Source organism: Sturnira hondurensis, unplaced genomic scaffold (assembly GCF_014824575.4).
Source record: "Sturnira hondurensis isolate 20B ecotype Veracruz unplaced genomic scaffold, ASM1482457v3 Scaffold0019428, whole genome shotgun sequence".
NCBI lineage: Eukaryota > Metazoa > Chordata > Mammalia > Chiroptera > Phyllostomidae > Sturnira > Sturnira hondurensis.
Window position 1 is genome coordinate 8,009,342 of NW_028092059.1, and position 23,384 is coordinate 8,032,725.

The window sequence follows — 23,384 nt, forward strand, 5'->3', positions numbered from 1 at the left end:
AATATATCTCTTTATCAGTTATTTTTAGGAATTTGTTGAAGTATACTTAATGTACTTGGCAAAAAGTACAGGTTAACTCATGGTTCAAATTTTTTTCAGGTTTTTTCTTAATCTGGAAATACTTGTAGGTTGTGTTCTTTCTGGTCCAACTTCACCACTAGCTTTCAGTGATTCTGTTTTAAATGTTATTGATCAAAATGCAAAGCAGTTGGAGAACAAGGAACATCTCTGGAGAATGTGGAGTATTATAGTCACACCATTAACTGAATTGATTAATCAGGTATGATTTAAGTCTGCTACATATTTATGTTTCCCATAAAATAAGTAAGGAATAATAAGTAAGGAATTTTTTTCTAGTTAGAGCATATTGAAATGAATAGAAGCTTGAATTTGAATAGAAGGTATTACATAGTTTTTCCTGTGAGATTGGTTAACTTCCTGCTCTTTGAATTAGTTGATTTCTTTTCATTGCATTTCTGCTTTATTGTTCAAGAACATATAATTTAAGGGCAACTAATCAGGTCTATTTTCTCCAGTAGAGGTTATGAAGCCAGAAAACTCACGTATGATATGTACAAATGTTCGTATTTGTACTTTGGATTCTTTCAGTGTTTGTATTATGGGGAATAATAATGGCTGTCTTGACTATATTTATTAGGATTCCCATGATCAAGCCATGTTGGTGAAGCCATATAGTAGTACCTAAATCAATAATCTGTTGAGAGGTGATTAAGCATTATATTTATTTAAATATGTGGCAATACTGGGAAGGTGTGGAGTTCAGGTTCTATCATTTCTGGTGGTTTGTCAGCAGCTGTATCAGTATTTAAAAGGAAGTATTTATTCTTTGGGAAATATTTCACCATAACTTTTAAGCTAAGTAACAACTCCATAGAATTTATTATGTGATGGAAGCCCATCAGTAAACAATAACAATAGTCTTCTGAAAGAAGATAGTTTGAATTCTTAGTATCCCACTCTGAGGAATAGCCAGGCTCTTTTCTCTTCTCTGCCCTTGCCCTTGCCCTTGCCCTTGCCCTTGCCCTTGCCCTTGCCCTTGCCCTTGCCCTTGCCCTTGCCCTGAATGCTCCCTTCAGTGTATAGTAAAAGACTATGGAGCCATCTCTGGGATTCTTTTTTAGGACTTGAAACATTGTTTCCCAGGGTTGTTGTAACAAATTTCCACAATCTGGTGGCTTAAGACAATGAATTTATTCTCTTAAATCTCTAAAGGCCAGAAATTCAAAATAAAGGTGTTGGCATGGTTGTTCTGGGTCTTTGAGGGAGAATCTTTTCATGTTTCTCTCTGTTTCTGTTGGTCACTGGCAGTTATTGGTGTTTCCTGGCTTGTATAATCATTACTCCAGTCTTCAGACTTCATCTTCATGTGGCATTCTTTCTCTTCTCTATCTAAAATTCCCCTTTTCTTATAAGTATACCAATTATTAGACAGTGTTAGTGTTTACCATCCCTTGAACGTCTCAACCATGGGGGACACAATTCTATTACTTAAGGCACTGGAATTAGATGATAAATTTGTCTAACTTCGTAATTTTTCTTGTTTCAGACCAATGAAGTAAATCAAGGTGATGCCTTAGAACATAATTTTAGTGCCATCTATGGTGCATTGACTTTACCAATAAATCATATTTTTTCGGTACAGAAATTTCCAGTGGTAAGGAGGTGTCAAATTTTTACTTACAGAATTTGCACTTTTCTCAAAACATTATTTCACCCATCATAATGAACTTCTCCAGTAAATTTTCCTAAGATGAGACTTTCTTATGATAATATAAAGAAGCGGTGCCAAACTCATTTTCACTGGAGGCCACATCAGCCTCCCGGTTACCTTCAGAGGGCTGAATGTAATTTTAGGACTGTATAAATGTAACTGCTCCTTAACAGTTAAGCTAGAGCTCAGCACTGTCATGGGGTAGAAACAAGGTGCCAGGCCAGTTAAAACAAGGTGGAGGGTTGGGTTTGGCCTGCAGGCCTTGTGTTTGCCACCTGTGATAAGGGAAAGGAAAGTGGTAAAGCGTTCCATTTAACCCTTAATAATTGCCGGTATTGTGGCATAACAATTCTAGTAGAACACTGCTGTGGGGGTGGAGGACAAACTTATTACCCTATGTTAGCTTCTTTCATGTCACATTAATGGTACAGTATTTTTTACTGTTGGGTGTTTGACATGTAAATAATACATTTAATTTTGTTTTACTATTATTGTTAGGCCACCATGAAAACCTTACTTAAAGCTTGGTCGGAATTATATAGAGCATTTGCCCGCTGTGCTGCTTTAGTGGCAACTGCAGAAGAGAATTTGTGCTGTGAGGAGCTTTCTTCCAAGATAATGGCCTGTTTGGAAGATGAAGACTCTTCAGTGAGTTTATCCTGATACTGTCCTTTTTTGTATTTAAAGTATTCAAGTAGATGGAGATAACATTTGTGAGCTATCATTCACTAATGCTTTTCGTTTACAAATGACTGAGGTAATACATAGAACAAGTAACAGCTTTGGGGAAAAAATTTAGCCTTAGACTCAAAGGTCCATGTTTCAGGATGATTAACAGTGATGCACTTTTACTTCTCTGATGTGTACCTACTTGTGCCATTCTGCATTGTTAATACGAGGACCTTACTGTCCCAGACCTTACTTTCTCATATCTGTTAGAGTCAATTTGGAAATTTGTAGGCTTACATAGGTTCCTTTTCACTCTTTTCTCTTAATAAAAAGGACAGTTGCCATCAACAATTTGGTATTTATCATTCTAGAATAGACTTCTTTCTTTTTTTTTTTAAAGATTTTATTTATTTATCTTTAGAGGGGAAGAGAAGGAGAGAAACATCAATGTATGGTTGCCTCTCATGTGTCCCCTGCTGGGAATTGGCCTGCAACCCAGGCATGTGCCCTGACTGGGAATCGAACTGCAATTGTGTGGTTCGCAGGCTCGAGCTCAATCCACTGAGCTACACCAGCTAGGGCTAGATTTCTTTCTTTGTATTTAAAAATATAATCTACATGCTTATACTCACATGTATACATGAATGTAGTATTACTACTGGTTTTGTTTATTGCTGTTGAAACGTGCTTTTTCATCTGAAAAGATGGATTTCTAGCTCTTGATAGTGGTTTCCACTGGTGAGAAGAGTAGAGGTATCTACCAAGAGCTAAAAATCTATCTTTCTAGATTTTAAAATATACAATATCCTCCTTTTAAAACATGCTGTCACAATTACAACTGTCCATGAGACTTTCGCCTTTAAGGGATCTAATTTGATTAGCTTACTAATTTCCATCATAGTAGTTTATTATTTGCCTTTTGGCACTTCTCTCGAAGTCATTCATATACTTTATGTGTTACTTCACTCACACTGCATGAGGTTAGGGACATTTGTCTTGTTGACGTGTATCCCCTGGCTTTTATCGGGTGCATGGACAGTGATTTTGTTAAATGCTTTTATAGCTATTAGGGAAAAGTTGACCCTCAGTTTTCACTTTTTAAATATTGTCTTGCTTAGGTTTAATCTTTGTTTCCTTTTGGAAGAAACTTATAATTTATAAAGTTTATAAAATACTCTGACAAGATTTTATTTGGCATTTGATTGGTTACATTGAATTCAAAGATTAATTTGTAAAATAATTTATATCTTTCTTTATAATGTTGAGTCTTTTCATCCAGAAATATTTGTATCCATGTATTTCATTCTTCTAAAATTAACTTATCTAAGTTCCTTTATTTTGGGTAGTTTTAAAGCTATTTTTCAGCTATTTTTAAATGGCACCCACACGTCAATATCCCCTACCCCCCAATACGGAAGTATAGTCATGCACTACATAACATTTCATTCAACAATGGACCACATACATGATGGTGGTATACCATATAGTCCGGGTGTGTAATAGGCTGTATCATATAATTTGTGTAAGTCCATTCTGATGTTTTACAGTGATGAAATCACCTAACGATGCCTTGCTCAGAATGTATCCCTATCATTAAGCTATGTGTGACTCTATACAAAAGCTGTTCCTGTCGTGCATTTTCTTATATTGAACTAATCTTGTGTTCTTGGGATACCCTTTTTGGTCACATTGAAATTCTTTTAAAACATTGCAGATTAGTATTTTAGGACTTTTGTGAATACCTTTATTCTTGTGGAGTTCCCCATTATCAAATTGTTTTATTATGGAGGTAAAGCTCTTGAATGATATAGAAAGTTGGAACTTGTCTGCATTTACCAGTTGAAATAGTGTAAGAAGAATGCCATATCTATTGTTATATTGTTCTTTTTGTTCTTAAGCTTTATTCCTGTTGTCTTAGTTAGGCTTGATAATCAAAGGCTTACCTATATTTAAGTCTTAAAAAAACTAGTAGGTAGTTTTATTTTAATGATTATCACTACATTTAAAAATCACTGACAAGTTCTATCACATCAAAGTTTAATTATAAATATACTGATATATATTTTTAATATACTGATATTTTAATAAGGAGTATTGTAAATGCATTAAAATTTGAAGGGATGAATTTCTAATTTTTAAATTTTGTCATTGCACACTGAATGGTTTTGTTTCCATTTTCTGGGTAGTTTTTCTAGCTTAAGTCTGAAAGCTTTTTTCATCTTTTCCAATATAGGCATCTATGACTGTTACTACTATTAGTAATCATAGAATATAAATTTTGATGTCTTTCTCAACAGTTATTTACAAGGGTGCTTTTTTCATTCAAAAGAATAGTGTGTGGGTGTATGTGGCTATTTTATCGTTAATACTGCAGATGCTTTCAATCTATTTTTAAATTAAAATTTTTTTTAAATTACCTTTTAGGCTCCTTACACCTTCCTCCCCCCCAGCAGTCACCACACTGTTGTCCATGAGTCCTTTTTCCTTATGGTCAATCCCTTTGCACCTAACTGTCCTCCTTCCCCCACCACTAGCTGTCATCCTGTTCTCCATCTGAATCTGTCCCTCCTTTCCTTGTTAGTTCAGTTTGGTCATTGGATTCTACATATGAGTGATATCATATGGTATTTATCTTTCTCTGACTGGCTTATGTTACTTAGCATAATGTTTTCCAGGTCCATCCTTACTGTTGGAAAGGGTAAATTTTTCTTTTTTTTTGGCCAAATAGTAGTATTCCATTATGTAAATGACCAATGGTTGTGTTTTCTACACATCTATTGATAGATACTGGGTTGCTTCTATATCTTGGTGACTGTAAATAACACTGCAGTGAAATAGGGGTGCTTATTATGCTCTTTTGGAATAGCATTAGGGGTTCCTTTGGATATATTCCCAGAAGTGGGATTGCAGAGTCAAAAGGCAGATCCATTTTTAATTTTTTGAGGTATCTCCACACTGGTTTCCACAATGGCTGCACTAGTCTGCATTGCCACCCACAGTGCAAGAGGGTTCTCCTTCCTCCACAACCTCACCAGCACTTGTTTGTTGATTCATTGGTGCTGGCCATTCTGACAGACTTAAGGTGGTATCATTGTGGTTTTAATTTGCGTCTCTCTGATGGCTAGTGACGTTGAGCACCTTTTTGTATGTCTCTTGTCCACCTGTGTGTCCTTTTTAGAGAAGTGTCTATTCAAGACCTTTGCCAGTTTTTAAATTGGGTTGCTTGTGTTTTTGGTGTTCAGTTTTGTTAAGTACTTTATAAATTTTGGGTAATAACTCCTTATCTGATGTGTCAGCAAATATGTTTTCCCATTCTGTGGGCTGTCTTTTTATTTTGTTGATGATTTCATCTGCTGTGCAAAAATTTTAGTTTGATGTAGTCCCATTTGTTTATTTTCCCTTGCCTGGGGAGATATATCTGATAAAAATTTTTGGCACATCTGATAAAAATTGTCTCAGCTTTTATTGCCTATGTTTTCTTCTAGGATTTTTATGGTTTCTGGTCTAACACTTAAGTCTTTGGTCCATATTTAATTTATTCATGCGTGTGGGGTAAGAAAGTAGTCAAGTTTCATTTTTCTGCACTTATTTGTATGGTTTTCACAACATCATTTATTGACTGAACTATCTTTACCCCTTTGTATGTGCTTGCTTCCTCTGCCAAATACTAATTATAAAAGTGTGGGTTTATTCTGGGCTCTCTATTCTCTTCCACTAATCTATGAGTCTGTTTTTATGCCAGTACCGTTCTGTTTTGATTACTGTGGCCTTATAGTACATTTGGTTATTAGGTAGCTTGATTTCTCCCACTTTGTTGGTCCTTCTCAGGATTGCTGTTGCTATGCATGGCCTTTTGTAGTTCTGTATAAACTTTTGAAATATTTGTTTAAGTTGTGAAATGTCATTGGAATCTTGATAGGAATTGCATAGTATAGACATTTTAATGATGTTAATTTCTTCCTATCCATGAACCTAGTTGTGCATCCACTTATTTGTATCTTCTTCAGTTTCTTTCTTCAGTGTCTTGTAATTTTCTGTGTATAGGTCTTTTACATCCTTGGTTAGGTTTATTCCTAGATATTTTACTCTTTTTGAAGCAACTGTGTGTGGCATTGTTTTCTTGGTTTCCCTTTCTGTTCATTATTGACATATAAAAGTGCACCTGATTTCTGGATATTTTGTATTCTGCTATTTTGCTGAATTCATTTATCAGTTCTAGTAACTGTCTTGGTGGAATCTTCGGGGTTCTCTATGTACAGAGTCATGTCATCTGTGAATGGAGAGACAGTTTTATCTACTTCCTTTATAGTTGAGATGCCTTTTATTTCTTCTTGTCTGGTTCTGTGGCTAGGACTTCAAGTACTACGTTGAATAAGGGGTGAAAGCAAATAGCACTATCTTGTTCCCAATCCTAATGGGAGTATTTGTAGTTTCTTCCCATTGAGTATGATGCTGGTAGTGGGTTTGTCATATATGGCCTTTATTATGTTTAGGGATGTTCTCTCTAATCCTGCTGTGCTGAAAGTTTTTATCATAAATGGGTGCTGGATTTTATCAAATGCTTTTTCTGCATCTGTTGTTGTGATCATTTGGTTTTTATGCGTTTTATTTATGTGGTGAATCACACTTACTGATTTGTGAAGGTTGTACCAACCTTGCATTCCTGGAATAAATCCCACTTGATCATGGTTTATGATCTTTTTGATACACTGGTGTTTTTGGTTTGCTGATACTTTGTTGAGGATTTTAGCTCTATGTTCATCAAGGATATTGGCCTATAAATTTTCTTTCTTTGTTTTGTTTAGTTTTGGAATTAGGATAATGCTGGCCTCATAAAGTGAGCTTGAGAGCCTTCCTTCCTCTGGAATTTTATGAAACTGTTTGAGAAGCAGGGGTGTTAGTTCCTCTCTTAATGTTTGTTAAATTTCCCCTGTGAAGCCATCTGGCCCCAGGCTTTTGTTTGTTGGGAATTTATGATTTCTGCTTCTGTTTGTCTTAGTGTATGAAATCTGTTTATTCAGATTCTCTGATTTCGTTTCGTCCAGGCTGTCTAGTTTGTTGGCATGTAATTGTTCATAATATTTTCTTACAGTCCTTTTTCTTTCTTTGGTGTTGGTTGTTATTCTTCCTCTTTCATTTCTGATTTTATTTATTTGGATTCTTTCTCTTTTTTTTCTTGAGGAGTCTAGTTTAAAGGTTTGTCAATCTTTATCTTTTCAAAGAACCAGCTCTTGGATTCATTTAATTTTTATTTTATTTTATCATTTATTTATTTATTTATGATATTACCTTTTTAGGCTTTTATTTGTTTCTGATCTTTTATTTCCTTCACTGCTGCTCACTTTGGGCTTTGTTTGTTGTTTTTCAAGTTCCTTCCAAGTGTGAAATTAGATGGTTTATTTGAGCTTTTTCTTGTTTTTTTTTTGAGGTAGGACTGTAATGCTATGAATTTCCCTCTTAGGATTGCTTTCCCAGTGTCCCACAGATTTGGATCCTGTTGTTTTTTTTATTTGTTACAAGGTATCTTCCCTGGTTTCTTTCTTGATCTTGTTGTTGGTCCATTCTTTAATAACATGTTATTTAGCTTCCATGTCCTTGCATGTTTTTCAGTGTTCTTGTGATTGATTTCTAATCTCCTAACATTGTTTGTAGTCAGAAGATGCTTGATATGATTTCAATCTTTGTAAATTTATTGAAATTTGTTCTGTGTCCTAACGTGTTGTCTGTCCTAGAAAATGTTCCACGTGCACTTAAAAACTGTGTGTGTTCTGTTGCTTTGGGGTGAAATCCTCTAAAGATATCTATTAGATAGCATTTGGTGTAGTGTGTTTTCTAGGGCCACTGTCTTTGTTGACTTTCACCCTGGGAGATATATCCATTGAAGTCAGTGGGGTATTAAAAGTCCTCAGCTATGACTGTAGTTTTGTTGATCTCCCCTTTTATGTCCATCAAAATTTGCTTTATATATCTAGGTGTTCCTATGTTGGGTATGTAAATGTTTATTAGACTTTAATCATCTTGTTGGATTGTGTCCTTTATCACTATATAGTATCCTTCTTTGACTCTTAAATCATTTTAATGTCTATTTTATTGTCTATAAGTACTATACCCCAGCTTTTTATTCTTTTCCACTTGCATGAAATATCTTTTTCTATCCTTTTACTTTTAGTCTATATCTTTTGATCTTGTGTCTTGGAGGCAGCATAAACATGGGTCTTGTTTCCTTAGCTATTCAGCTACCCTGTCTTTTGGTTAGAGCATTTAAGCCATTTACCTTTAAAGTGATTACTGATAGATATGAATGTAGTGCCATTTTATTGTTACACTGTTTTCCTCTGATTTTTTTCTTTCTCATTTTGTTCTTAAAGCAAGCCATTAACACAGGAGTGTCCATCCCAAGTCTTGTGGGCTGCATGTGGACGCGGATGGGTATGAATGTGGCCCAACACTAAATTGTAAATTAGCTTAAATCATTACTTAGCTTTATACTAAGTTTTATTAGTTATGTACATTTTCTATATTAGTGATTACAAACTTGGGACCTGCTTGAGGACATTGAAAGATTGTCATAAAGGCAGCTGCATAGCTAGAGTTATTATGTCGAGACTTTTTTGCTTATCTGTGGTGGCAGATATCACAGAAATTATACACAGACCTTTTTTATGCTCATCAGTTTTTGCTAGTGTTTGTGTATTTAATGTGTGGCTCAAGACAGCTCCTCTTCTTTCAGTGTGACCCAGAGAGGCCGAAAGGTTGGCCACCTCTGCTTTAACATTTGTTGCAGTACTTGTTTGGTGTTAACCTAACACCAAACTACTTTAGCTTTTTCTTGACTAGGAACCTCCTTATTTCTCCTTTGATTTTAAAACATACCTTGCTAGGTAAAGAAGCATTGGTTGTAGTTCCTTGGTTTTCATCACCTTGAATATTTCACACTACTCCCTTTTGGCCTGAAATGTCTCTCTTGAGTAACCAGATGGCATTCTACTCAGTGCTTCCTTGTAGTAACTCTCTGCTTTTCTCCTACGGCTTGTAAGATTCTGTGTGTGTCTTTAAGCCTTGTCATTTTAATTATGATGTATGTCAGGGGAGGCCTTTTTGGGTCCAACTTGTTTAGAACTCGTCGCTCAGCTTCCTGGGCTTGTGTGTCTTTCCTTCACCATATTAGAAAACTTTCTGGTCGTTATTTCTTCAAATAGCTTCTGTATCCCTTGGGTATTTTCTCCTCTCCCTAGTATATTCATATGCTTCATGATATCCCACATGTTTCTTAAGCTCTCCTCCTTTTTTTCTTCTTGTTTCATTTGGCTTCTCTGCCTGGATGTTTTTTTCTACTTTGTCTTCTAAATCACTGATGCGATCCTCTGCTTCATCTAAACTACTGTTTATCCCTTCTAGTGTATTATTTATTTCAGATACTGTATTATTTATTTCTGACTGGCCTTTTTTTATAGTTTCTGTGGTTTTGTGTGTTTTTTTTTCATGCTTTTGCATATCCTTATAATCATTACTCTAAATCTGATAAATTGCTTGCCTTCACATCATCTAACTCTTCTTCCATAGGATTCTGTTGTTTTTTCATTTGGGGTCTGTTTCTTTTTCTTCCCATTTTAGCTACAGCTTTGTGTGTTCTGCCTTAGCTGTTGAACTAATCACCAATTAAACCAATCAGTCACTAAACTAATCAAGCTGTACTCAGTAGCCCAGCTTAAGCTCCACAGGGTAAGACAGAGTAATTCCTACAGGCAGAGCTATTGCTTTTCCCTGTGGTTGAATCACTCGGAGGGGAGTGCTCTGCCTGCAAGAGATGGCTCCTCCAGGATAGGAACCCTGGTGACTGTTCCTTCAGTTCTCTCCCCAGAGCCACCATCCTCAGAGTCTCCTCATGTTTGTCTAATCCACCCTGCCCTTCCTGTGTCTAAGGGTAGTGGCTGTAAACAAAATTTTGTGTATTGGCCCTTCAAGAGGCTCTCTGAATCTCCAGCCATCTCTCCTTGGCAGGCAGAAACCCCACTGCTTTTCATAGCTCAATGTTAGCTAGGTTTATTTCTGTCTCTGGTGTTGTAGCCTGGGGAGTCTAGCTTTGAGGTTAGACGCCACACTTCTCAGGGGAATCTCCCAGATGTGAAAGCATCCCCTTTCATCTTCATGTGGTGCCCATGGGAGCCTAGCCCAATCTTTCATGTCTCTACCAGTCATCTTGTGGTGAGGTGGTTTCTTCCAACTGTCTATGGTTATAAAGCTTCTCTCTAGCTAGTGTTCACTTGGTTATTCTGGATGGTTGCTATACAGTTTGGTTGTAATTACAAATTCATCCTGGGAAGAGGTTAGTGTAGCTTCCACTTACTCATCTGCCATCTTGGGTCTCTTGACCCTTTCTATCTTAAGAGCTGTGTTGTCCTCTCAGGAACGTTGACTTGCTTAACTGGTGCTCGTCTGTCCTTTTTTTTTTGAGTACCATTTTAGATGGTTTTTAGACCTTTTGGGGTTTGTCTTGTATCCCTTTTCTTTTTCTACATGTGTTTCTGTTTTGCTTTTGGTGCTGCTTTCTGGGAGCTTGATATGTCTGTGTTCCTTCCTTTGCAGTTAAAATGTTGAGATACTTGATGAAGTTTTTGTTTTCACATTTACTGTTTTTAAGTAGGTAGGATTCCCTCTGACTTTGGGGAATATTAGTTTCCACTTTTTCTTATTAGCTCTTTTCTTCATGGTTGGTTCTATTGGTGTTTTGCATTTCTTACGATACTGTTTGTCATGATTTTGCATATTTGTCAGTAGGAATATTAATATTGAATAATAGTGGTTGCAGTGTTTTCTAATCCAAGAGAGAGCCTCTGTTTTCTGGCTTTGATAGCAAATTATAGCTACAGGCATCTTTTACCTTGTCATTGTACACAAGAAGGAAGCACCTTTTTTATACGAGCATGTAAGTTGTCATCTGGACTGACATTCCACATGGTTTTACAGGGTAGTTGGGCACTGCCTTCTTCTTCCTGTCCCTTAGTAACCATTGTGGGGAGGGGGGCTGTCTTTTTTAAAAAATATATTTTATTGATTATACCATTACAGTTGTTCTATTTCCCCCTTCATTCCCCTCCACCCTGCACACCCCTCCCCCACCATCCCCTCCCTTTAGTTTATGACCACATGTCTCAAATTCTTTAGATTCTATATTTCCCCTACTATTCTTGCCCTCCCCCCATCTATTTTCTACCTACCGTCTATGCTACTTATTTTCTGTACCTTCTCCCCCCTTCTCCTCCTCCCACTCCCCTCTTGCTAACCCTCCATGTGTTCTTCATTTCTATGGTTCTGCTCCTGATCTAGCTGCCCTCTTGGTTTGCTTTTGTTTTAGATGTGGTTGATAATAACTGTGAGTTTGCTGTCCTTTCACTGTTCATATTTTTCATCTTCTTTTTCTTAGATAATTCCCTTTAACATTTCATATGATAAGGGCTTAGTGATGATGAACTTCTTGAACTTGACCTTATCTGAGAAGCACTTTATCTGCCTTTCCATTCTAAATGAAAGTTTTGCTGGATAGAGCAATCTTGGATGGAGGTCTTTGGATTTCATGACTTGGAATACTTCTTTCCAGCCCCTTCTTGCCTGGAAGGTCTCTTTTGAGAAATCCGCTGACAGTCTGATGGGTACTCCTTTGTAGGTGACTGTCCCCTTATCCCTTGCTGCTTCTAGGATTCTCTCCTTCATTTTAGTCTTGGCTAATGTAATTATGATGTGCCTTGGTGTGTTCCTTCTCGGGTCCGACTTGTTTGGGACTCTCTGAGCTTCCTGGATTTCCCGGAAGTCCATTTCCTTTGCCAGACTGGGGAAGTTCTCCTTTATTATTTGTTCAAATATGTTTTCCACTCGTGGCTGTTTCTTTCCCCCTTCTGGTACCCCTATAGTTCGGATGTTGGAACGTTTAAAGATGTCCTGGAGGTTCCTAAGCCCCTCTTCATTTTTTTGAATTCTCGTTTCTTCATTTCTTTCTGGTTGGATGTTTCATTCTTCCTTCTGGTTCATTCCATTGATTTGAGTCCCCGTTTCCTTTCCATCACTATTGGTTTCCTATGCATTTCCCTTCATTTCAGTTAGTTTAGCCTTCATATGTTCCTCTAATTTGTGACTAAAATCAACCAGTTCTGTGAGCATCCTGATCACCAGTGTTTTGAACTGTGCATCTGAGAGGTTGGCTATTTCTTTGTTGCTTAGAATTATCAACTCTGGGGCTTTGACTTCTTTTTGAGCCATGTTTTGGACTGTTTGCACCTGTTACATATGAGGAGCGGAGCCCTAGGTGTTCACCAGGGCGGGGCAACTCAGTTGCTGGGTTGTGATGCTCTATGTGGGGGCAGGGTCAAAGGGAAGCAATGGCAGTCCCCCTCTGCTGCTCCTGTGTGGTCCATCTCACTACGCGCAAATGTGTGACCATGGTCAGCCTTGCCGCCTTGTGCCCTCACTGGCTGCCTGAAATTGGGGGATCCTTCCTGCCCGACCCTGCTCCGCTGCTGGCTCCGCCCCTCTTACCGGTCCTGGTAGAATGGTTCCTTGTTGTCGGACATCCGTATCACTCAATTTTCTGTTCTTTGCCTGGGTCTTTGTTTACTATACCTTTGTTGTATTCACACTTGATTGTGGGAGAAGGCACAGTGTTTCCACCGACGCCTCCATCTTGGTGGAAGTTCCCAGGGAGTGGGGGTGGCTGTCTTTGAAAGCAGACATGTGAATTATTCCAGTGGAGTGGACTAGGGTAAGGTAATAGAGAATTAAAGAAAGAATAAACTGTTCTATAGATTTTTAATTTCTGTAGTTTCTTAATTAACGGTGTTGTTTTGTTTTTTGTGGGTTTTTTTGTTTGTTTGTTTTCTTAAATCTTCACCTGAGGATATATTTATTGATTTTACAAATAGAGAAAGGGAGAGAAAGAAACATCGATATGAGAGAGAATCATTGATCAGTTGGTTGTCTCCTGTCCCATGTCCTGATGGCGGATCAAACCCTCAACATATCCCCGGCTGGTGTGGCTCAGTGGGTTGAGCACCAGCCTGGAAACCAAAGGGTCCCCTGTTCAATTCCCAGTCAGGGTATATGGCTGGGTTGCAGGCCAGGTCCCAAGTGAGGGGCACTCAGTAGTTGGCCACTTATTGATGTTTCTCTCTTTCTTCCTTCCCCTCTCTAAAAATAAATAGGGGCACTCAATAGTTGGCTACATATTGATATCTCTTTCTTTCTCCCTTCCCCTCTCTAAAAATAAATGAATATAAAGATCTTTTTTAAAAAACTAGTAACTTAGATATATACCCTGACTGGGGGTTGACCTCCCAAGTTTTCAGTTATTCAGCATGATGCTCCAGCCAACTGAGTCACCTGTCCAGGGCAACCATTTGTGTTTTTATTAACCATCAGATTTTTTTTCACAGAACCCTCAATATGTCCTTCATTATTTAGGTTCTCCTAAGAAAGCTATTTTTGAGATGTTCTTTGACTTGTAGTGCTGGGATTTCCTTCTGTTTTTAGCCTTCCTCAGAAACCTGCCCCTACATCCCCACTTGACCTGTCTTTAAATAAATTTTCACAAAATTCTCTGATCTTTTTATGGGTTTATTTATTTTATTTTTTATTTTTAAAGATTTTATTTATTTATTTATCTTTAGAGGGGAAGGAGAGAGGGACAGAAACATCAATGTATGGTTGCCTTTTGTGCGTTCCCTGCTGGTAGTTAGCCTGCAAGGAACCGGCCTGCAACCCAGGAATGTGCCCTGACTGGGAATCGAACCGCGACCGTCTGGTTCGCAGGCCCGCGCTCAATCCACTGAGCTACGTTTATGGGTTTATTTTTAATTCATTTGAATTAATGGAGGAGGAAAGGGTGTGTGGAAGGGGTATGCAGAAGCTTAAAAACCTTTTGAATTTTTTTTTGTTTTTTCCTGGGTTCAGTGAAGACAGTTTTTGAAAGGAATTTGATAAAGCGTCTAATAATGAACCTAGCTCTTCCGTTCTCAATTTGTTGGTTTGCATGACTCAGTTTTATGGGCATCTTAAAGCTAAATTATTTTCTCTAGATGTTGAGAAACAAAAGTATAGTACTTGGCATACAACAATTAACTCGGAAATATTCGTAGTGATAATCTTAAGGTAGGCTGTGTGGTAGAAGCCATGTTTTGTATGTTACTAAATCTTATATGTGGAAGGAAAAGTTTTTAAATATATTTTTGGTGATGCTTACTATTTTTGAAAACTGTGCCAATAACTGAAAGATTCTAATGCAATACTTTCAAATATTCTTCCTTAGAATTTATTATTTTTGGATAGAACCATTCATATTATTACGGTAATGGTTGATTGCATCGACTTCTCACCGTATGATATTAAAATTCAGTCCAGAGTTAAATGTAAGTATTTTCTTTACCTTTATCTGTTCACCAAATATTTTGTAAACATGGCTGCCTGAACTGTTACAGCAAATCCTCATAGTTTTTTCTCGCCTCATTTATTTGCTTTTGACATTTATAACCATGTCAGTTACTATGCTAGGAGCTGAAAGGTGCACTCATTATCTTCTTTCACATACACACAAAATGTATTTATTCTTTTTTCATTTAGAAATGTAAATACTATACTGTTTAGATATTACCTAATAATACAAGTGATTTTACTTCATTGCATAAAAGGGATATTCTGGGCAGAAAACTTTAATGTTTGTTAAAAATGTTTTTATGTGGTAGCTTGATTTGAAGTAATTATTGAGTTACTACTAAATTGAGTAGAAAAGCATGCAGTGGTTAATTAGTATGATTTGTGGAAAACTTTTGATTCTAAAAATTTAGTTTTTTAGTTAAAATTGGACAATTGACATAGTAAGTGGTGTGCTTTTTAAAACTACATACTGTGGTTAATTGTAACTTATGTTGTAATAAATACTGACTGAGCTGCTTTTTAATGTAATTGATTCTCTGAAATTAAATGTTTCCACCACTCCGTATGTGTATACTATATAGAAAATAACCTTCCAGTAGTATGTAAAGGTACTGCTTTTCTTGAATAAAGATTAGGAACATACTTTTTTAAAATAAGATCACTACTGATGAATTAATGTGAATATTTCTAGAACATAGAATGTTTTTAGAGTTTTGTGGGGTTGTTTGGATGTTTCAGTTTTTACTAAGTGGTAATACAGAGAAACAGGTTAAGTGTCTAAAGTTTATTAAAAGTCAGACCATCTCAACATGAGTGCCACAGAAGTAGGTTATAGATACTTAAATTTTTTGCCTCAGCACTACTCTTGGGCTGATTACTTCAGTATGTTACAAAAATACAGTTATTTCTAAATACCATAACTATAAAAAGGTTTATAAGACATATATGACATTATTTTGTAAGCCATTTAAGCTTAATAAGGCCATGATGGTAATCCCCATGTGGACACAGTTTTAACCTATTTTGTTAATTCTGAAAAGTTAGAATCAAATCCACAATTACAAATTTGTCTTTCACTTAGAAGAGGTATTCTTGCTATTTAAATACGGGAACTGGAGGTAATCTCTAAATAATCTGTCTGCAGAGGAGAGGTGGGGAAATTAGAAGTAGTTGAAACAGAATATTCATGGATATGTATCAGGATCACTTGGCGGTTTTGATAACTTATGAATTTGTTTTATAGAAAAATTACAAGAATTATACTGGCACCTTACATTCTGTAGACTCCCTAGTTAACAGTTGATTGCACATTTCTTACTATTATCCCCATATATACATTTTAGTCATTTTTCCCCCCCCCCCCCCGACTATTTCAAAGTAGTTCTAGGCAAGTCCTCAATGTGGAACAGTTAGTGAGTCTTGTCTTTGATGACTTTCAAAAGTGAAGAGCATAGGCTATTTACTTTTTGAATATCCCTCAGTCTGGGCTTGTCAATATTTCCTTAAGACTAGATTCAGTTTTCATTCATTTCTTCACAGGGATACTACTGAAGTGTAATGCTGCAGGTTTTTTCCAGTGCAGTATGGCGGGCACACAATGCCAATTTGTCCCATTATTGTTAATGTTAATACTTGCTATTTGGTTAAGATGACATCTGCCAGGTTCTTCACTGTAAAATAAATTAGTAAATAAATGTTTGTGGCAGATACTTTAAGATATGTAAATATCCTGTTCCTCAGCAAACTTAAAGCCATCAGTTTATCATTCATTGATACTCTGCTTGAAACGCTATGTTATTTCCCAAAGTGAGAGTTTATATTTACAAGGGACATGGTTTGTTTTCGCTGAGAATGACATTTAGAAACTCCAAGGTCTGTTCATTGCTACTAAAATTCACTGCTTCTGGGCCCTCTCAGTGGACAGAAGTGGAAGAAATAGGTGTGTTTGTGAACTACATAGTTATTACCCGTTTCTCTTGATAAACTTTCAGTTACCATCTAGTATCGAGTGATTTATTTGAGCCTTACCCTTTTTTGCATTTACCTACCTTCTTTGATAGTGAGAATCTTGGCCCCCATCTCCCTCAATATATTTACCGTTTCATGAGTTTCTTGTATGTAACCAGTCTCCTGACTCATGGGCTTTCTTCCCAGGCTCAGTATCTGTCCAAGAATTTTGGGGTAGCCTTTCTAATTTATATTTATGTCTGGGAGGCAGTTTTTAGGGAGGAATATTGCTTGACTTCCTTTTAATAGCAGCACTTGTTTTTCATGATATTTTAATTAATAAGCACTGAATTAGTTTTCTCCTGAAACTCTGACATATCTTACCTTAAAAAAATGGATTCTTTGAGGGAAAACAAAGGTAATTTTGAAATGGGTATAATTTTCTTCACAAGGCAAATGTGGATTTATCCCCTGTAGTTAGGTATGTTAAGAAAGATGTAGTCTCAGAAGGGTATGAAAGAAAGTTGGATGGTGGGTTTTTTTTAATTTTTTATTTTTAAAGATTTTATTTATTTATTTATTTTTAGAGGGGAAGGAGAGAGGGAGAGAAACATCAATGTATGGTTGCCTTTTTGTGCATCCCCTGCTGGTAGTTAGCCTGCAAGGAACCGGTTTGCAACCCAGGCATGTTCCCTGACTGGGAATCGAACGGCGATCGTCTGGTTCGCAGGCCCGCACTCAATCCACTGAGCTACGCCAGCCAGGGCCGGATGGTGCTTTTAAGATAACATTTTTTCTTTAAATCTAGGCCTTTTGTTTGTTTGTTTGTTTTGTTTTATTCTTTTGAGAATTTGGATCTCTAACTTGTTCAATGTTAATTGCTGGATTCAGGGTATATTTATAGGTAAGCCAGGAAGCAATAGTTTCTAAGGAAAGTTTTTCTCAGTTTTTTTAAAAAGATTTTATTTATTTATCTTAGAGGGGGAAGGGAAGGAGAGAGAGAGAGACAAATATCAATGTATGGCTGCCTCTCGTGCATCCCCTGCCAGGAACTGGGCACTGGCCTGCAACCCAGGCATGTGCCCTGACTGGGAATCGAACCGCGATCGTGTGGTTCGCAGGCCTGCGCACAATCCACTGAGCTACACCAGCCAGGGCTCAGTTTTTAAGATAAGTCTTCAAATTTAACTTTGGGACCTATCATATAATTTAATGCTTTCTTAAAAATTAGTTGAGGAAATTCTGAGACTATAAATTAAAATTTGAAATGGATTTTGTAATTTCTTAGGAAAAAAAGATTCATTTTCTTCAGAAATCTTATTATAGTTTTAATAAGATTTATTAAATCTTATTAAAACTATAATAAAACTATAATCTGCCCAGTTTCCTTTTATCTCTAATTTTGTTTTAAAAGTAGTGTTGTAGTGATACTTATCCATTAATGGTATGTATATAATTTAAAGATTTGTGGGTATTACTACAGAAGTGACTATATTAGGTGTATCTGTCATTTAAATGTTCAGTGTAAAGAGGGACAGTGACACTTTCCAAAGTGCTTCAGTTTTAATAAATTCAATTTTATCTTAGCACTGAAGAGACCTTCAGATTGGTCCAAAAAGAAGAAGGAGCCTCTGGGGAAATTGGCTTCTTTAATTAAACTTATTGTGAGAGTCATCTATTCTTTTCACACTCTGAGCCTCAAGGAAGTACATTCTGATATTCTCCTCGCTGTTGGCAACTCAATCACCAGCATTCTTTCCACTATACTCGGACATATTTCTTTGCCTTCCATGATTCGAAAAATGTTTGCAACTTTAACAAGACCTCTGGCATTATTTTACAAAAACTCAAAGTAAGTATTTTGGCATTGTTCATGGCTTTGAAGTATATATATATCATTTAGATCTAAGTAGCAAACTTGTTGTTTCCCTATGAACTTTGTTACAGGAAGTAAATATTTGTGGTTTTGTGGAGAGGATAATATGTTAAACCATTCTTTTGTTAAAAAGATAGTAGAAATCATATATAGATATAAGGTAGGAATTAGTAGCACTCTTATTTTACATGCTAATCCAACCCCCTTTTCAATTTAGTACATAGCTTTTTAGATTTTTTAATACAAACAAGCATACCTATTAAATGTATGATGGATCCGAAGGCATATTTGACATACTGTTTGCAGTTAAGTATAGGTGTGTACTCAGTATATTTTTATACATCTTGCCTGCACCATATACCTAAGAATTTCATTCTTTTTAATGTCTCCTGCATAGGGTTTTATGAAACTTACCCATGTATCTGTTGGTGGACATACATGTTTTTTTCTAGCCTTTGCATGCTTAACTAACAATATTGCAGTTAAACATATTTGTACATAAAACATTTGCCAATATTTCTGCAGAACTAGGTTGTACAAGTAAAATTGGTTCAAAGAGGTATCACATTTAAGTTTCTGGATTACCTCCCGAATTTTGTATTAATTTACATTTAATTAAAACAAGTAATGCCTTTAAACTCAGAGAAAGTTTTAAGAAATTACAAAGTATAAAATAGAACCTCAAATCTATTAGCTTTTGGGGAATCTTACAGTTCTTAAGCTTCATCAGAAACAATTTACACTTTTTTTTAAGGTACAGAAAACAAGTAACTGGTATTAGTATTAATACTTTGAGGTTTATTCCAGATGTTTTTCTGTGCGTTTTTTAGAGATAGGTCGGTATCATACTTAATGTTTGGCAGTTCGACGTTTCTCTAAAGTGTTGGGGCACCTTTTTATATCACTATACAGGCATGTCTCATTTTTATGGCTGCATTTTGATACTTTTAGGTTTAACCTTAAATAATATAAATGGTATTGTATGTTTTCTTCACAGGCTTGGTGAAGTTCCTAAAGTGTATAGTTGTATGAACAATAAGGTAAAAATCAACAATTATCCACAGACTTGCTTTCATGGTTAGAAAAGTGTTAGGGTTTAAATAATTGTCTTCCTTAAATATAATCCTGCTTATTTTAAAAGGGATTGTTATTACCCTTCAACTGTAACGCACATTTAATAACATGACATAGAAATAATCAAAGGATAGTTTGTTTTGTATATGCTACTTCATAGAGTTTGAAAATGCAGAACCTGGACCTGCCAGAATTAATTCAGGCTCTCTGGACTTCTTTCCCAGTTCTAAAGTCCATATGCTTTATCCCAGTGGCCTTCAAATTTGCACCTGCTCCAGAATTACATGGGAGTCTTGTTAAAACACAAATTCTAGGCTTTAGCCTCGGAGTTTCTTGGTGCCTGAGAATTTGTGTTACAAATTCCCAGGTGATACTGATGCTACTGGTGCAAGGCCCATAGTTTGAGAAGCACTGAGCGATATAGCCTCTCAACCACTTTTTCTTAGTATGGTTCACAACAAAGTCTTTACTTTTTCAAAGGATAGTTTTTTTAAAGAAGGATTTAATAATGTTGCTTTACATTCGTATATAACTCATCTATTCCTATCTCATCTCTTTATATGTAGGTAATTGGTTTCAGTGTTTTATAGTTGTAACTATGCATTATTAATCTATTGATATGAAAACCTAACTTCTGTTAATGGAAAACAAGTTTGAAATAAGGTTATGATATTAATCAAAGTAAACCTAAATGATAATTTATCAGGGTATAATGAGTACGTATATTTAAGGCGATGGATGGGAGTTTTTTAAAACCCATTTGAATTTTAAAAATTGAAATAGTCACATGTTCTCTGAGTTTTTAAGTTTAGTATGCTTTACAGACAGGGGTTTTGTTTTTCTGCTTTAAAAGTAACATTTCCAAGTGTTGCCCTAATAAACTTTTTCTTTTTCCTAGTTAGAAAAGCTCCTAGGAGAAATGATTACTTGTCTACACTTCAGCTACACTGGGACTTATGACAGTGAACTTCTTGAACAGCTCTCCCCATTATTATGCATAATGTTTTTGCACAAGAATAAACAGATTCGAAAACAGAGTGCTCAGTTCTGGAATGCCACATTTGCGAAAGTGACAATGTTGACTTACCCTGAAGAGTTAAAGTATGCTAACCACAGAAATCTTTTATTTAGTTACTGTATTGTGATTGTAATTTTGGGGTTTAAACATAACTTTTTTATGAGGAATTACTGCAGGAGATTCCTTAGTCAAAATACTGTTATGTGGAGTACATGGTAATTATTAAACATTATTTGGCTGTTTGGTTTTTAGAGTCATAACCTGTTGGTTCTAGGAACACAGAAACCTTGAAACTACCTTAATAGAAGACACACAAAGGGCAAGAAATTGATGACTATTAAATCTGTGCACATGGGTACCTAATGTAATAGTCTACATTTGTTTGAAATTTTCCACAACAAAAATCTGGAAAATTTGAGAAGTTTTTTTTAAGAGAAAATTTGGAAACCAGAGTATTTTAGCAAAAAAATTAAATACTGCCAGTAATTTCTCCCAGTTTTGTATATGTAGAGTAAGGAATAGTCTTTAAGCTGGATGTAATTTGCCACTTTAAAGTTATAATTAAAGTGTTCTTGTTAACATAATCAATACTCAGCTGTACTGCTTGACTCAAGGTGTATATATTTATGTGTTTTTTTTTAAAGACCAGTTCTAAGAGAAGCCAAACAAAAAATTTTGCTTCTGTTGCCTGGTTTGGAAAACATTGACATTTTGGAGGAATCCAGTGGACCATATTCAGATGCAGTAAGTTTGGATGGTTTGTTTGTTTACTTATTTATTTTATTTTTGAATGATTGGTTAGTTTATTGGGGTTCAAGTAACTCTTTAAATTACATTTTATTGTTTGTGCTACTACATTTGTTCTAGTTTTTCCTCCTTTGTACCCCGTTACCAAGTCCCCATACTCCCCCGACTGTTGTCTATGTCCCTGAGTCATACCTGTGTGCTCTTTGGCTACTCCATTCCCTGTTCTGTACTTCACATCCCATGACTACTCTGTAACTGCCAATTTGTGCTTACTAATCACTTCACCTTTTCCACCCATCCACTGGTCCCCCTCCCATCTGGCAACCATCAAAACTCTCTCTCTATTTATAATTCTGTTTTTGTTTTACTTGTTTATTTTGTTTCGATAGATATGTATTGCCATTTTATTGTTCACATTTTTGATCTTCTTAAATAAAACCCTTTAGTATTTCATATAATACGGGTTTGGTGGTAATGAACTGTTTTAGCTTTTTCTTGTCTGGGAAGCTCTTTATCTGTCCTAAATGATAGCTTTGCTGGTAGAGTAATCTAGGTTGTAGGTGCTTGCTTTTCATCACTTTGAATATTTCTTGCCAGTCCTTTTTGAAGTTTCTTTTGAGAAACCAGCTGACGGTCATATGGGAGCTTTCTTGTAGGTAACAAACTGCTTTTCTCTTGTTGTGTTTAGGATTCTCTTTGTATTTAACCTTTGGCATTTTAGTTATGATGTGACTTGGTGTGGACCTCTTTGGGTTCATCTTGTTTGGGACTCTGTACTTCCTGGACTTACATATCTATTTTCTTCACCAAGTTAGAGAAGTTTCCTTTCATTTTTTTCAAATACGTTTCCAATTTCTTGCTCTTTTTCTTCTTCTAGCACCCCAGTGATGTGAATGTGGTATGTTGTTTGAAGTTGTCCTAAAGTATCCTTACATTATCCTCATTAAAAAAAATTTTTTTTTCTTACCACTGCAATTGTTCTGGCTGATTTTTGCTTCCTTATGTTCCAAATTACTGATTTGATTCTCAGCTTTAGCTACTCTGTTGTTGATTCCTTGAAAACTCTTGTATTTTTCTTAAGATTATATTTATTTCTAAAGAAGGGGAGGGAGGGAGGAAGGAAGAAAGAGAGGGAGAGAAACATCGATGAGCAATAGAAACAGCTGTTGGTTGCCTCTTGTATGTCTCCAAACATGGACCTGGCCCACAACCCAGACATGTGCCCTGACTGGGAACCTTCTGGTTCACAGGCTGGTACCCAATCCACTGAGGCACACCAACCAGGGCATGATTCCCTGTAAATTGCTCTTTATGTCAATTAATATATTGTTTCTGACTGGATCTCTTTCATACTGTTTAGGTCCTCACTAAGTTCCTTGAGCATCTTTGTAACCAGTGTTTTAAACTTGATGTCTTGTAGGTTGCTCATCTCCATTTTATTTAGTTCTTCTTTTGGAATTTTGTTCTGTTCCTTCATTTGGACCATGTTTTTTTGTCTTAATTTTGCAGCCTCCCTGTGTTGTTTCCATGTATTAGGTAGACCTGCTATGTCTCCAGACTTGATAGAGTGGCCTGTTGTAGTAGGTGTCCAGTAGGGTCCAGTGGCACAGCCTCCCATTGTTACCTAAGCTGGATAGTCAAGGTGCCCCCACTGTGTAGGCTGTATACACCCTAGTTGAGCCTTGATTGCTCCTGGCATGTCCAAGGTCAGCCATTTCTTGTGTTCTGTCTAGGATCACACAGTATAAGCTAGAAATCAGTCTGCATATAGCAGCTACTTGTGCTGGGCTTGGAGTTGTCTAGAAGAGGCCAAGCTGTGTATCAAGCTCAGCTGCTAGTAGTGCTGGGCCTGCAGTAACTCAGCCAGGGGAGGTAGGGGGCTTGTTGAAGCCACATGCTGC

At 36.4% G+C, this 23,384-nt stretch overlaps 1 protein-coding gene across 7 annotated transcripts in view; it reads left to right on the forward strand.

Annotated features, from left to right (window-relative positions):
* The window catches only part of RIF1 (replication timing regulatory factor 1), a 72,273-nt gene that overhangs the window by 27,930 nt on the left and 20,959 nt on the right, over positions 1 to 23,384 (forward strand). For all 7 annotated transcript variants that reach the window (XM_037027849.1, XM_037027850.1, XM_037027851.1 and 4 more), the window contains exons 18-25: positions 100 to 280; positions 1,568 to 1,675; positions 2,231 to 2,380; positions 14,697 to 14,796; positions 18,356 to 18,620; positions 19,642 to 19,684; positions 20,617 to 20,819; positions 21,381 to 21,480. In XM_037027849.1, coding sequence (XP_036883744.1) covers positions 100 to 280; positions 1,568 to 1,675; positions 2,231 to 2,380; positions 14,697 to 14,796; positions 18,356 to 18,620; positions 19,642 to 19,684; positions 20,617 to 20,819; positions 21,381 to 21,480 — 1,150 coding nt within the window. The remainder of the gene's footprint in view (positions 1 to 99; positions 281 to 1,567; positions 1,676 to 2,230; positions 2,381 to 14,696; positions 14,797 to 18,355; positions 18,621 to 19,641; positions 19,685 to 20,616; positions 20,820 to 21,380; positions 21,481 to 23,384) is intronic.